This window comes from Penicillium pulvis (assembly GCF_028828015.1).
Source record: "Penicillium pulvis strain IBT 33274 chromosome Unknown scaffold_8_segment0_segment0, whole genome shotgun sequence".
Taxonomy (NCBI): Eukaryota; Fungi; Ascomycota; class Eurotiomycetes; order Eurotiales; family Aspergillaceae; genus Penicillium; species Penicillium pulvis.
Window position 1 is genome coordinate 169,103 of NW_026643080.1, and position 14,532 is coordinate 183,634.

The 14,532-nt window shown below is 48.0% G+C and overlaps 6 protein-coding genes across 6 annotated transcripts; 5 read left to right on the forward strand and 1 right to left on the reverse strand.

The window, feature by feature from the left end:
- Positions 1 to 4: 4 nt before the first annotated feature.
- gpi16 (GPI-anchored transamidase subunit GPI16) lies at positions 5 to 1,893 on the forward strand (the record flags this gene model as incomplete). Its single annotated transcript, XM_057069002.1, has 3 exons — positions 5 to 372; positions 422 to 816; positions 872 to 1,893. 3 exons carry the CDS (start codon positions 5 to 7, stop codon positions 1,891 to 1,893), a joined length of 1,785 nt encoding a protein of 594 aa, XP_056915613.1.
- Positions 1,894 to 2,659: 766 nt separating this feature from the next.
- Positions 2,660 to 4,399, forward strand: N7503_009457 (uncharacterized protein; the record flags this gene model as incomplete). Its single annotated transcript, XM_057069003.1, has 3 exons — positions 2,660 to 2,849; positions 2,900 to 3,306; positions 3,365 to 4,399. 3 exons carry the CDS (start codon positions 2,660 to 2,662, stop codon positions 4,397 to 4,399), a joined length of 1,632 nt encoding a protein of 543 aa, XP_056915614.1.
- A 1,395-nt stretch (positions 4,400 to 5,794) lies between these two features.
- Positions 5,795 to 7,786, forward strand: N7503_009458 (putative MFS peptide transporter; the record flags this gene model as incomplete). Its single annotated transcript, XM_057069004.1, has 4 exons — positions 5,795 to 5,798; positions 5,854 to 6,171; positions 6,226 to 7,008; positions 7,071 to 7,786. 4 exons carry the CDS (start codon positions 5,795 to 5,797, stop codon positions 7,784 to 7,786), a joined length of 1,821 nt encoding a protein of 606 aa, XP_056915615.1.
- A 333-nt stretch (positions 7,787 to 8,119) lies between these two features.
- On the reverse strand, positions 8,120 to 9,777 carry N7503_009459 (MFS general substrate transporter; the record flags this gene model as incomplete). The annotated part of the gene is made up of 5 exons (XM_057069005.1): positions 8,120 to 8,296; positions 8,346 to 8,450; positions 8,511 to 9,130; positions 9,187 to 9,333; positions 9,405 to 9,777. 5 exons carry the CDS (start codon positions 9,775 to 9,777, stop codon positions 8,120 to 8,122), a joined length of 1,422 nt encoding a protein of 473 aa, XP_056915616.1.
- A 782-nt stretch (positions 9,778 to 10,559) lies between these two features.
- On the forward strand, positions 10,560 to 11,459 carry N7503_009460 (amidohydrolase 2; the record flags this gene model as incomplete). The annotated part of the gene is made up of 1 exon (XM_057069006.1): positions 10,560 to 11,459. One exon carries the CDS (start codon positions 10,560 to 10,562, stop codon positions 11,457 to 11,459), a length of 900 nt encoding a protein of 299 aa, XP_056915617.1.
- An 836-nt stretch (positions 11,460 to 12,295) lies between these two features.
- Positions 12,296 to 14,505, forward strand: N7503_009461 (nitrogen assimilation transcription factor NirA; the record flags this gene model as incomplete). Its single annotated transcript, XM_057069007.1, has 3 exons — positions 12,296 to 12,465; positions 12,516 to 14,230; positions 14,288 to 14,505. The coding sequence occupies 3 exons, from the start codon at positions 12,296 to 12,298 to the stop codon at positions 14,503 to 14,505; spliced, it is 2,103 nt and encodes a 700-aa protein (XP_056915618.1).
- Positions 14,506 to 14,532: the final 27 nt, after the last annotated feature.

Here is a 14,532-nt window from a genome sequence, read left to right on the forward strand (position 1 = left end):
AGTGATGACGGTCCCCTCACTCCTTTCTCTGCTGCTGGCAATTGCTGTCACATTATGGAGCTCACCTGTTTCAGCCTCGTCCGACTACCATGAACAACTCTTCCTTCAACCTCTTCCGCAATCTTCCCTCCTAGCTTCGTTCAATTTCCGGGGTAATTCCTCGCAACAATCGTTCGACAACCAGCATTTCCGATACGTGCCAAGAGCACTTGGCCAGATTCTTCAGCACGCGCATACCAAAGAGCTTCACTTGCGCTTTACAACCGGACGATGGGATGCAGATAGCTGGGGCTCACGGCCATGGAATGGAAGTAAGGAAGGAGGCACCGGCGTGGAGCTCTGGGCATGGATTGATGCAGCAGATGACGAGGAGTACGTTCTGTATACGCGAATGTGGGGAATGTATACTGACTTTACCCAGAGCATTCGCAAACTGGATCACCTTAACTCAATCCTTGTCCGGCCTGTTTTGTGCATCCTTGAACTTCGTCGACTCGACTCGAACAACACGACCAGTCGTCTCATTTGAGCCCACAGGGCATCATCCTGACGCCAATTCACTACACCTTCTGCATGGAACACTTCCTGGAGAGGTAGTTTGCACCGAAAACCTCACACCATTTTTGAAACTGCTTCCATGCAAGGGCAAAACTGGAATCTCTACTCTTTTCGACGGTCACAAACTATTCGATGCAGCATGGCAAAGCATGTCTGTTGATGTGCAACCCATCTGCTCATCCGACGGTGACTGCCTTGTTCAAATTGAACAGACCGTTGATATGGTTCTCGACATTGAACGGTCGAAGCGACCGCGAGGTACGTGGTCTCCACCTTATATCCTACTTAGGATGCAATGAATAACCCATCATAGATAATCCAATTCCACGGCCGGTGTCGAACGACCAGCTCGTTTGTGATACTTCCAAGCATTACAACGCTGACGACACGTGCTATCCTTTGGAAAAGGTGACTGATAAGGCGTGGAGTTTGAACGAAATTTTTGGAAAGACCTTGAATGGTATCTGCCCTCTTGCAGACTCGAGTGAACAATCCGTTTGTCTTCGAGTTCCTCATGAGAAGGGAGTTTTCACAACCCCCGGGGCCTCGGAATTGAAGAAGGATGACGGTTTCACCCGCTGCTTTTCTCTGCCTGCTTCGGGGCCTTTTGACCTTTCAATCCCAGAGCAACAACTACAGACCGAGGTGCCCCTTCAGGAGCCTGTCCTCCATGCCGAGCGAACGATCGTTGGTCACGGGCAAGAGCGTGGCGGCATGCGTATCATATTCGGCAACCCTTCTGAGACTAGTGCGGTTGAATTTATCTATTTCGAATCGCTTCCCTGGTTCCTACGTCCATATATCCATACTTTGCAGGCTACTATTACGGGACGCGATGGGGTACGTCGGGAGATTCCCGCGTCTGATCTCGTGACTGAGACTTTCTATCGACCCGCCATCGATCGTGAACGAGGAACTCAGCTAGAGCTTGCTCTCTCTGTTCCCGCCGCTTCGACCGTCACCCTGACATATGACTTTGAGAAGGCTGTATTGCGATACACAGAGTACCCTCCAGATGCCAATCGAGGCTTCAATGTTGCCCCGGCGGTGATTCGAGTATTAGATGGTGCGAACTCCCGCCCATTATACATTCGGACTACCAGTCTCCTTCTTCCCCTGCCGACGCCAGATTTCAGTATGCCTTACAATGTGATTATCCTCACCAGCACCGTGATTGCCCTTGCATTTGGCACTGTTTTCAATATCCTGGTGAGGCGGGTTGTCTCCGTGGAAGAAGCGGCTGCTCTCAATGCGCAAACCTTGAAGAGCCGGCTTTTGGGCAGATTGGTTGCTTTGCGAGACCGCTTTGGCAAGAAAGAGATGAAAGTGGAGTAAAGGCAACCTCGCATATGTTTCTCTTCATATCTAAATCACAAAATTCAAGAGCTGTTTATGAAAGCCAATCTGGTCCATTCTGTCCCTCCACGTTTGATAGCTGCCTCGTGGCCCTTTTATTCTCTACCCATGGCGCCTCTCATCAATGCTCCCGCGATCGACAAAATAGGTGCCATTGAATACGAATACGCCACCTGAGATCTGCAATTCGTTGGATATGTGCCTCAGTGCTTGGACACGATGGTGACACTACTGTTCAAGCGCACAAAAGTTATGACAGCATCAATTGTATAATCCATGCCTTATCTACCTTTGCCCACCATTATCCACTATTACCCCACGTCTAGATCAAATAAACGAAGGTCTCACGTTCAACGGGTCCACCTCCCCTCAACACCGGCCCGGTACAGCTGGGCACTGTGGGGGAAGTGCATCATGAACAAGACTGCTAACGCGTAGCTTCATGCTAAACGGCATCCTCACACTGTGACTGGTCGATTGCCTAACGCCCCACGGTGCCAAAAGTGTTAATTTAAGGGCCCACTATTCCCATCGCCCGGAGTTTCTCTTTCGGTCGCAATGGTGGATCATCGTCGATCCTTGGATCTCTCCCGGCCCGGCGAAGTGCGGAGGTTCTGGGGCCCCGGAAAATAGAAGAACACCCCGCGGAGAGTGCCGTTGGATATCGAATACTAATATCGTCAATATCATTGAATCTCCCATTTCATTGACGGAGACTGTTTGTACTTTCCGAATACAGCAGAAAATGGTTAATGAGCTACCCACCGATCATGCCGATTTACCAAAGAAGAACAACGAGGACTCTATATCCAGAGATGATGGTGCGAATCAATATGATATCAATGGCGAGGAGAAGGGGGTTGCTGGTGAAATGAATCAGTTGCCTGATCTACAGCGCAGACTCAAAAGCCGACATCTGTCAATGATCGCAATTGGTAAGATCCATGTTATTGCCGCACAGAACCCAAAACTAACATTGGCACAGGTGGTACGATAGGAACCGGACTATTCATCGGTAGTGGAACAGCAATCTCCTACGCAGGGCCTGTTGGGGCACTCCTCGCTTACATGTTTGTTGGCTCAATTGTGTATTCTGTCATGACGTCGCTCGGAGAAGTTGCAACCTTCCTGCCTGTATCTGGAGCATTTGCTTCCTACGCGGCACGTCTGGTGGATCCGAGTCTTGGCTTCGCAATGGGGTGGATCTACTGGTTTTCATGGGCATCAACATTTGCACTCGAATTGACTGCCACGGGAATGATCATTCAGTATTGGGAGAACTCTATCCCTATTGCTGTTTTCATTGCAGTGTTCTGGGTTGTGATCATCGCTTTGAATATGATGCCGGTTAGTTACTACGGCGAGGCCGAATTCTGGCTATCTAGTGTCAAGGTGAACTTTGTGAATGGCCTTTTAACTGAGATACTGGCTTGCTAACCGCAACATTCAGGTAATTACCGTGGTTGGTTTCATGATTTTTGCCATCTGTATGAATGCTGGAGTTGGCAAGGAAGGATATATTGGCTTCCGATACTGGGTCCATCCAGGTCCATTCAACGCCTATCTGCTCACCAATCCCGATCAAGATGCACTAGCAAAGTTCATCGGCTTCTGGGCCGTTTTAATTAAAGCCGGATTCTCGTATCAAGGTACAGAGCTGGTTGGTATCGCCGCAGGCGAGACTCAGAACCCACGAAAGACAATCCCCTCCGCCATCCGTAAATCATTCTTCCGGATTATCTTTTTCTTTATCTTGACGATTTTCTTCATCGGAATTGTTGTTCCATCTTCCGATAAACGTCTCACTGGCAGTGAGGGAAGCGGTGCCAGTGCCAACAATGCGAATTCAGCACCTTTTGTCATTGCTGCCAAGCGTGCTGGTGTGAATGTGCTACCCTCTATTATCAACGCCGTTCTATTGACAGTGGTACTCTCTGCCGCTAACTCCAATGTTTACAGCGGTAGTCGAATCCTGGTTGGTTTGTCTTACGAGGGTTTTGCACCCAAGTGTTTCGCCAGAACCACCAAGTGGGGAGTGCCCTACATTAGCGTGGGATTTACGGCGCTGTTTGGCCTTCTGGGCTTTTTGAATGTGTCCAATGCAGGCAGCACAGTCTTCAATTGGCTATTGCAAATCGCCGGCTTGGCAGGGTTTATTACCTGGACATCTCTTATCATCTGCCACCTTGGCTTTATGAGAGCGTTAAAGGCACGTGGTATTTCAAGGGACACTTTGCCTTACAAGGCGACTTGGCAACCATACTTGTCTTGGTATGGACTCTTTTTCAATGTCTTGATTATTATCACACAAGGGTTTACTTCTTTTATCCCCAGTTTCAGTGTGACGGACTTCTTCATTAACTATCTGAGTCTGATATTGTTTTCCGTGTTGTATATTGGGCATAAGATTATCATGCGGCCCTCATTTGTGCATCCGCTTGAGGCTGATATCGATACGGGTCGATCTGAGTTTGACGAAATTTGATCTGAGAGTAAGAAAGAATGATTACGGCTAGTGTATCAGTATCCATACACTTTCGTGGTTAAGCTACGGAGTAGGCTTTGTGTCCACTGTTCATTATGTACGGTTCGTGTTCTAAAAGTCCTCGCAATATGCAATGCCCCTGCGGCGGTAGTTCCTCAACTCCAATAACGACGCCACTAAATGTCGTCATCATACTGCCGCTTGGCATTGTGTTTCGAAGCAGTTGAGGTAGTCTAGATTCAGGGGTTTCTGTTTCTCTTTCGCCCTATGCGTGCTGTTTACATTTCATCACCTTCCTTTTCGTGTCATTCTTATTCGCTTGGTGTGACGGCACCTACGGTACATATGAGATTTTGCCGCATTCTTGCAAGCGCAAGGCCACCTTGAATTTTCCATCCCGCGTGCGCAGGCTGAAAGCAAAAATGGCGAGATGTAACGCAATCCGTTATTTGGATGGTGTGAACCCCACATTAGCGTGAAATTCCAAAATACAGACCCCCTTTCTTCCAAGATTGCAAAGAACGTCCCACCTTCTTTTGTATTGTGATATTATCCAGTTCTATATCGCATCTCGGAAGATTGGTCATCAAAAAATTGCCAGAGATAGCCTGTAACCGAGTCCTGCGTGCTGCCGATGCGATATCGGCTATAATATCTCCCCTTGCTAGAAAAAACAAGATAAAGAAGCTACATACGGCAATAGCGGAGCATTGATGACGCACTGGACTTATCTCAGTGCCATTGGGTATTGGCATAAAAGCTTGACATTCAGTCTCTCGGCGTGAAAGTATATTTGCCGAAACTTATAAAGGCTAAATTAACAGGGATATCAGGCGGAAGTCCGCCGGGCCAAGGAAACACGACTTTAATTTTATTGTTATGGAGCATGCAGATGCCACCGAGAAGGGAAAGGAGGTTCAATTCAGCTATCAGCTCTTGGTAGGGAGTTAACAGGTGGTGGGGCGGGGAAAGGGACGGTAGAGACGTCAAAGCTGCTATCTAGGGTCTATGGTCCAATGATGGATGTTACACTCCAAGTCCTGTGGCACGTTCTAGCTCGCTTAGATTGTTGCATATATTACTAGTGTCTAAGATTGCACAACATTCGCCATGCCTTATCTTTATAGCGTGAGGGGGTGCCACTAGTGCCCTAGATCTTTTTAGCTTATCGCTATATCCCCACCAGCCGTGCCTGCCCACCACTCAGATAGAGCAGGTCGAGGCCGAGATTGGCTCTAGATTGTCGAGATTGACGCGTAAGTGTCGTCTTCATATGTGGTCCGTGCATCGCGATGTCTTGCAGCTTCAGCATATAAGGCAATGATTCAGGCCCCATGTTACGGGGTTCACGTTTCAGCCCTTTGACCTTTGTTCTAAGAGTTTGGACAGGGCACAATGGGTAAATATTTCTGGACGGCGAAGAAAATCTTCCTATGTAACTGACTTGTGGCTAGCTTCACGAGAAATTGGGCAAGACCACATCGTGGAGGGGGCTGGCACGGTAGAAGTCAGCTCCGAGACCTTTGAGGTTATAACCTCTCCCTCGGAAAAGGTCAAGGAGGCGAGGGTGGGCGAGGGTGAAGTGATCTTCGATTCTTCAGAAGATGACTACCCAGCACCTACGGAGGAAGAGAGCACAACGCTCCGGAAAGTGGCAGGATCCATGCCACTTGTTTCCTTTTCGCTCTGCTTGGTAGAACTTGCTGAGCGTGCATCATACTATGGGGCCTATACGGTATACTCTAACTTTGTTGAGTTCCCTCTACCTGAGGGTATGTCCACAATGCGTCTTTATGCTCGTGGCAATGGCTAATTTTACGTCTCAGGTGGTAATGGTGCCGGTGCACCTCCAAGGGGAACGGAGGAAACAGCTGGCGCTCTGGGCATGGGTCTTCAAGCAAGTGATGCGCTAGTCCTGTTGTTTGTTTTCCTGGCATACGTCGTTCCGATCTTTGGAGGTTGGTGGGCCGATGTTTACGTTGGCCGTTACAAGGCCATCATCGTCGGCGTCTTGATTTGCGGTGTTGCCCACATTATTCAGATCGTTGGCGCCATTCCATCAGTCCTCGAAGCGGGTACAAGCCACTCTGCTCCGCCATTTATTATCGGACTCTTGATATTGGCAGTGGGTGCTGGAATCTTCAAGCCTAACATTGCGCCAACTATCCTTGACCAAAACAGACACAAGACAGCTTATGTGAAGACTTTGAAATCCGGGGAGAGAGTCATTGTCGATCCGGAAGCAACTGCTACGCGAACAATGCTTCTGTTTTATGGATTCATCAACGTTGGTGCCTTCTACATGCTTGCGACCACATATGCTGAAAAGTATGTTGGCTACTGGCTCGCATACTTATTGTCGGGGATCATTTACTTCTTGCTCCCCATCCTTCTGTTTGCTGTCTACAAGAAGACCTACAAAGAGCCTCCTAATGGAGGAAAGGAAATCACGCAAGCCTTCAAAATCATGATGTCCGCCCTAAAACACAACAAATTCCAAGTGTGGCGCAAGAACTTCTGGAATGAAGTCAAGCCGACAGCCTTGCAGGCTAAGGGTCTCACAGTTGAATGGACCGACAGTGCTGTAGATAAGGTTGCTAAGACAATGGGTATGTCTATGCAGAATTGGACTTATTTAGCTCACATGCTGACTGTATCTTGCCTCCTTTAGCTGCGTGTGATATCTTCTGCTTTATGCCGATCTGGATTTTGAACGACGGAGGCATCGGCTCCGTTTCCACAAACCAAGGTGCATCAATGGTGACAAATGGTGCACCCAACGATCTCCTCAGCAACTTTAACGCTATCACCATCATTGTCTTTATCCCTATCCTGACCTACGTGATCTACCCAGCTCTGGACCGCCGTAACATTCGAATTGGCCCAATCACCCGTATCACATTTGGCTTCTTCCTCGCAATGGTCTCAGGCCTTGCTGGCACGCTGGTGCAATGGAAGGTGTATAGCCTGTCGCCATGTGGATCCTACGCGTCTACCTGCTCGGAGGTTGCAAACATTAGCATCTGGTGGCAGATCCCCAACCTGTCTCTCGGCGCATTGAGTGAGTGCTTCTGTAATGTTACCGCTTACGAGCTCGCCTATGCCCGATCTCCCAAGAGTATGAAGGGCCTGGTGATGGCGATCTTCCTCTTCACGAATGCTTTGTCGAGTGCCATCGGCGAGATCTTGGTTCCAGTCACTATGGACCCATATCTGATCTGGATCTGGGGAGCTCCCACTGTGGCTTTGGGATTGCAGACTATAATCTTCTGGTGGAGATTCAAGCATCTTGATAACGAGCAGTATGTCGCGGATGTTGTTGACGAATCCTGGATTCCGGAGGAACAGAATGAGAAGGGCCTTGTCGCTCGAGCGACAGAAGCCTAAGCTATTCACCTTCAAATCTTTTCTTGGGAACAAAGATTTTATAAATGATGTGTAGTGGGAATCCCTCGGAATTGTTCCTTGTCATTTCATATACATTTCAGAATCAATAAGATTAAGATAAATCTCCGGTTTCACATCAGATTAATCAAGGTAGTTCCGGCCAGTGTCTTTCCGAATTGGATGCCGAGGCATGTCAAAGTCACTGAATATCATAACAAGATGAGACAATTCGCCTCGTTATTGAAAATTGTATATCATTCCCTCCTGACACCCAGTAGCGCGGCTTCAAAAGAAAATTGGATAAGATACAATCAAATCTCATATAACACTAGCCTAAGCAACCATCTCGGAGGTTGGCTTCTCATCAGACTTTCGAGTAGATTCGAAAATCATGTCCTCATTCATCACAGCTTGACTGGGAATATCCCTATTCGGATCCTCCTGGTCCCAGCTCTTGTTTAGGCTCTTCAAGGGCATCAAGGATAGCACGGTCACTAGGAGAAAAATTACCTAATGGTGTTATTCATGATTCACAGCGGGAGATGAAATGGTAACTTACTACTCCAACCACAATCATTTGTGTACGAGCGTAATCAGGCGTGCCGTCACTCAAAGGGAATCGCTCACCCAGTGCTGTCTCGATTGTAGGAGCGACCGACGAAACCTAGTTTCAGAATTTGATTTCAGCTCGAGTAGTTCACCAGACAGAAAAAACAGTACTTACAGCGTTTCCGAGGTTATATGCAACCCCAGTGAACGCGGCCCGGATCCCTGGATGCGGGCAGAGCTGCTGGAGCAGATTACCCAAATTCCCGATGGCGGCTCCATAAAAGAATTGGAGAAAGAATGCTCCGACAGCCAGGAGATTCCAAGACTTGGGAAGAGTCCACAAAGGCAGGAAGGGTGCAATTAGGAGACCTGCTCCAGCTGCAACCCATTTCGCGCTAATCCGATGTGAAAGAAAGCCTCCTGTGACTCCACCCAAGATGCCACCAATCTGTAGAATGCATGTCACCCAAGTCTCCTGGTGAATGTTGAGACCTCGTTGAGTGACCAGGAAAGTTGGATAAAGATCCATAGTTCCGTGCCCCAATGTTGCCAGACAGGACGTCAAACAGCAAGCGTACACAAAAGGCTTCCAGTGATAGCGAAGGACATATCTCAACTTCTTAAGAAAGGGCAAGTTACCGCCAACGGCAGCACGTTCGTTGACAAATTGGTCGCCATCAATCTCCTGGATCGTTGCGGTCACAACGGAGTGAGTTGGTGCTAGAAGATGGAGGACCAGGATAGGTGCTGCGAGGCCACCACAAAGCCAAAATAGAGACCGCCAGCCATATGGGTCTGGAGAGTATCATTATCTCAGTTAACAACCAAAACATACTGCGGTACAAGCTCACCCATTGCAAGATGTAAGCCAGATGCGAACAAATAACCCGCAGAGAACCCTTGCTGTGTGAATCCAGCAACAACCCCCCTCGCCCGTTCGGGGACGGCCTCCAAGACGGTGGACATGACGAGTCCATAGGTTCCTCCATATGCTATTCCTGTTCATGGATGTGTTGAGTGGGACAGGAACATCCATGGATGCTGACAGTAATAGAATTCCCTGACTTACCAAATAATAATCGGCAAGCAATAAGCTGAGCGAAGGTATTGGCAAATCCCGTAGCGATTGTAAAGCCACACATGAGGATTATATCGATCGTTAAAGGAATTTTGCGTCCATACTGATCTGACAAGATACCAAAAATGATCGCGCCGAGAAATCTTGAGATCATGGTCACTGTATTTGCCGACGAGATGTCTGTCTGAGGGGTGTCCAGATATGTGGCGACATTGCTGAGAACAAATGGCAATGCATAGTATTGTAAAGACCCCAGCGTCCAACAGGCCCAGCCTGTCATCCATACTAAAGCCTGAATTGGCTTCATGCGCAGAGTGGAAGCAATTTCTGCTGGTATAGCAGTTATTTTGTCCAAAGCTGCCATTATTTGTGCGTTCTCGCCGTATGGTTGTGTGGAAAGACAGATAGCCATTGGGCTATGCAACAATGAATTATATATCCCTTTTCATGTGGAGCCCTGTTGGCCATTGCAATGGATTTACTGGAACGGAGCATCTCAGGGCGATACGTCTTGGCATTAAAAGGTATCAATCTGGGGAAATGCGGGGATGCGGAGTTGGTAATCCGGGGTACACGAACCTTGACGCGGTCCAGCATCAATAGGCATATTGGTGAACAGCGACCTCTTACTGGAAGATGAATTTTGCCGATGCTTTGTATATACCAGCTATATCTAAGCTTTCATCTGGCCTCGTGAGATGTTTGCCATCCTTCCTACCCAGGGCTTTCTCATGTTACAGTACAAGATTTGAATCATGCAGTCGTTATAGGTGAGACTCGATCATGTCGGGACGTATCTTAGGGCTTATCCAGTTCGGTGTGCCCGTTGACAATCATTTCCCACCATGTGTATAGACCAAGCCTCCATGATCCTCCGTTGTGTCTCCATTGCATGTCTTTTACGATGTCACGTAATTTGGTGAGGATTTTCCTGGGCTCTTTGTGAGTTCGGTTCCCCTCACACGGGCAACAATCCTCCGTTGACTTGCGGATGAGCAGTTGCTCAGATGACGTAAGGATGGGCTTCAGAGTGTAGCTCAGAGTACTTAATGGCGACATGACCTTCCAGGAGTAAGGCCAAATTCAGATCATATCAACAAATAATAAGTCACAGAGAGTTTGTCGCATATTCTCAATTTCAACACAATGGCCGATCTTGTACCAAATGGTGCATGGGACACGCACATCCATGTCTTCGATCCAGAAGCTTTTCCGTACGCCGTTCCCCGGTCGTATACTCCAAAGCCTGCCCAGATAGCGGAATATCCTACCTCAACCACTGGCTGTAGAAATATCGTCATTGTCCAGGCGTCAATGCAAGGCAAATCTCCTGCTTCCCTCATCGACGCGCTGAACAAGCAACACCAGATGAATGGTTATACTTTTCGGGGGCTCACAACAATTGATCCGTTTCGTATAACAAACGAAGAGCTAGATGCTCTTCATGCTGCTGGTGTACGTGGAGCTCGGCTTCATGAAATGTCTTGGGGCCACGGCAAGCAAAACGGTGCCGGGGACATCGCGAAGAAGATTGAAGCTTTGGCACACCGACTTGCTAGACTAGAATGGGCTATTGGCGTCTTTTGCCCCGTTGGAGCATGGGCTGCCATGGCGGACATGATTCGTACCATGGACCCTCGAGTCAAGATGATTGCAGATCACTTCGGAGGAACCTTTCCTGGAGAAGAAAACTCACCCGAGTTCGCTACCTTTCTAGATCTGGTGCGGGAGAAGAAGGTCTGGGTGAAAGTCTCGGGATTCGAGCGCCTTTATCATGGATGTGAGACACAAATGGAGGCCATTGAGCCAATTGTCAAGGCCGTTATTGAAGCTGGGCCGGATCAGATTGTTTTTGGTACAGACTGGCCTCATACGCAGTTGGGAGTGACACGGAAGGGAAAGACGGATCAACAGAGAATAGACGAGGTAGAAGGATTTCGAGAGGTGAATGATGATGCTCATATTCGAAAGTTGCGGAAATGGATCCCAAGTGATGATGTGTGGCAAAAGTTATGGGTCACCAATCCAACCAGGTTGTTCTTATAGCAGATAAATTCCATCATTCATGGTTCAAATATCAATTTCACGACAGTGCACTACATGGCCTTGGGTTTCTTGTAAGGTTTGAGATCCCATGAGTATTGACTTAGACCGATGCTATGATTTGTAGATGAAAACCATGTAAATGGAGCTTTTCAATTAAACACCACAGAGTTATCTAAAAATTCTCACTAACCGCGTTTAAAGTAGCGCAGTATACAAGTGCAGGGAGTAATATAATTGAGTACATTCCCAGGCGACTGCTTGGTCACGCTAGCTTGTAGACTACACTGGAGCATGAAGGTGATCAAAAAGTGATACCCACTAAGCCACCTTTTCTTACGCATAGCATGGCTATAATGAACCGTTCTCTCTTATATTGACGTCAATTAAGTGACGTGATGCGATATCCTTTAGCACGTGAGATAACACCTTTTCTGATTTACGATGACTGCACTGATCTTGAGTACGGCTAGCGAGGGTGTTGAAACAATTTTGTGGTGTTCAATCAGAAAGCTACATGTAAATAGTCCCTGAGAGCCCTAAGGCGATACATATTGCATGGCAATTCAGGCTTGAGATGTTCTACATTTCAAATCATATGACCTCGGGATCAAAACTTGTAGTATCCTCAAGATTCGCCTAGGAAAATATATCACAACCATCATTGTCTTTATCAAAAGAAGTGCAACAATTCTCCAAGGCTGGAAACACCGTGATCGGAGCATGTCTTACTGCCTGAGGAACTAGGCGTCAACTGCAGCCCCCTCACAGTTAGCTCCACATTCCCCAGATGAACTTGCCTTGGCGCATATCCCCTCAATTGGGAAGGGACTTGGAATATGAGCCCAACACGTCGTTCCTCGCCTAATGGTCCTCAATTTAGGCCTAATCGTGCATGTCAGTTTTGCCGAGCCAGGAAGATCAGATGCGACACGGTCAAGCCCAGCTGTGGCTCGTGTCAGGCCCACGGCCGTCGCTGTATTTATGTCATTGAACCGCCCAAACAAAGGTGAGTGAGAGTTCACCACTGGATTTCTTCACAGAATTTAACAGTCTTAGACCTTCGCGCGCCTTGATCAATGAGGCCAACAGACAAAAAATTGCATTGGAGAATGTTATTTTGGCTCTCAAGAATACGGATCCCAAAGAGCGCGACGGGATTCTTAACTCGGTAGCCATCAAGAATGGATCTCTCGATCTGACTAACTTTCAAGATCCAGAGCGGTGGCAATCTGCCATCTCTGCAATCGCTCCAAATGATGAGCCTCTTGACCCAAGCTCAGACGATGAGGATTATGACCCGACACCCTTCTTGTCGCGGGACGAGTGTGGTGCACTGGGTGCCTTTGGGCCATCGTCCACATTTCATGTCGGCAGCCCCATTAGTCAAACTGAATCGTTAGACTCAAAGAATAGGTCAGAAATTGATCGACATCGATTGATTGCGAACGCCGCGTTACAACGCCAGAAAGAATACGATCTGCTACGGCAGCCTTCAATAGCGGGTTTGCCATCGGATTTGGCAATTCACCTACTTGACCTGCATTGGAATCGTCAGCATCACACATTTTTGCTGACATACCGCCCGGCATTCATGAGAGACCTCGTCCAGGGAGGGTCCTACTGTTCCGACTTCCTAGTAAATGCGGTATTTGCTTGCTCAAGTAAGTTTTCAGAGCGGCTGGAGGTCCGGTCTGACCCAGCCCGCCCAGAGACGGCAGGGAAGCTTTTCTTTGATCGCTGTGACCAGCTTCTGGCAGAGCAATCACTTCTGACTCATTCAAGCATCCCCACTGTTGCCGGGCTGCTCATGCTAGGAAGCACCTTTAACGCCCGCGGGCAAATATCTAAAGGATGGCTCTATACTGGATATGCCCTGCGGATGGTCTACGACCTTGGGCTCCATCTTGACTGTAAAGAAGTTGCCGGCAGTGCTGAAGATGTTGAAATTCGCCGCCGACTGTTTTGGGGAGCTTTCATCTGTGATAAACTGCAGAGTCTATACTTTGGCCGTCCTTTTACCCTTCAACTTCGGGATGCTCACGTTTCTCGTGATTTCATGGACACCTTCGAGGAGAACGAACTATGGATACCATATATTGACCCGAAAATTCCAAATAATGATTTGGTGAATCCTTCATCCCCGACACGGATCTATTCCGTCTCCGTATTTCAGCATTTATGCTCACTGTCCAAAATCATGACCACCATCATCGATCGATTTTACGTTGTTGGAGCGACTGGTGAGGTGGCAAGAAAACACCTTGACATGATTGACCAGCGTTTGACTGCCTGGTATCGCAAACTTCCAGCTAATTTGCACTTTGAGCCCTGGGCAGGGAACGAACCGGAAACCCAACCGGGGGCTGCACCAAACAACATCATTCTTCTGACTACGTTCAATGCCCTGATTATCCTGCTGCATCGTCCATTTATTATCACTGGGCACCTCCAATCGACTGATAGCCCGGCTAATTCATGGGAACGATGCATTACTGCCGCCCGGAATATCACCAGCCTCGCATTGGCCTATCGCTCCGCCTACTCTTTACGTAGAGCTAACTATATGCTTAGCTATGCCGTTTATGTTGCCTGCACAATTCATGCACGAAATCCTACAATCAAAGAAACAACTCGACGGAGAGACGCTACATCTCCATTGACTATATGCCTGCGCTGCCTGGATGAACTAGCCATACCCAATTGTGGTGTGTCAGCTCCAGCTAAGATCATCCGACGTTTGATGGAGGCAAATAACATTCCACCTGAGCCAGGTCAGCATGTCATACTTTCCTTCCTTCTATACTATCGCTAACTCTCTTTCTTTACAGAGCCTGACATCAATGTTCCCCACACGATGGATGTGAATTTGGACTTCCAATCCTTTGCAACCCTAGAACTACCAGGACTTGCAGATGACGAGACTCAATACTCAATCTTCCCAGAGTTTACACAAGACCTAGATCTATTGTTCGGGTTTATGAATGAACCTCTAGCGACTTCTACGGATTTTGCCGAATTAAATCATGCCAGCAGCCAGCCGACATAGTCCACAATGCCTAGGCATAAGAAATGA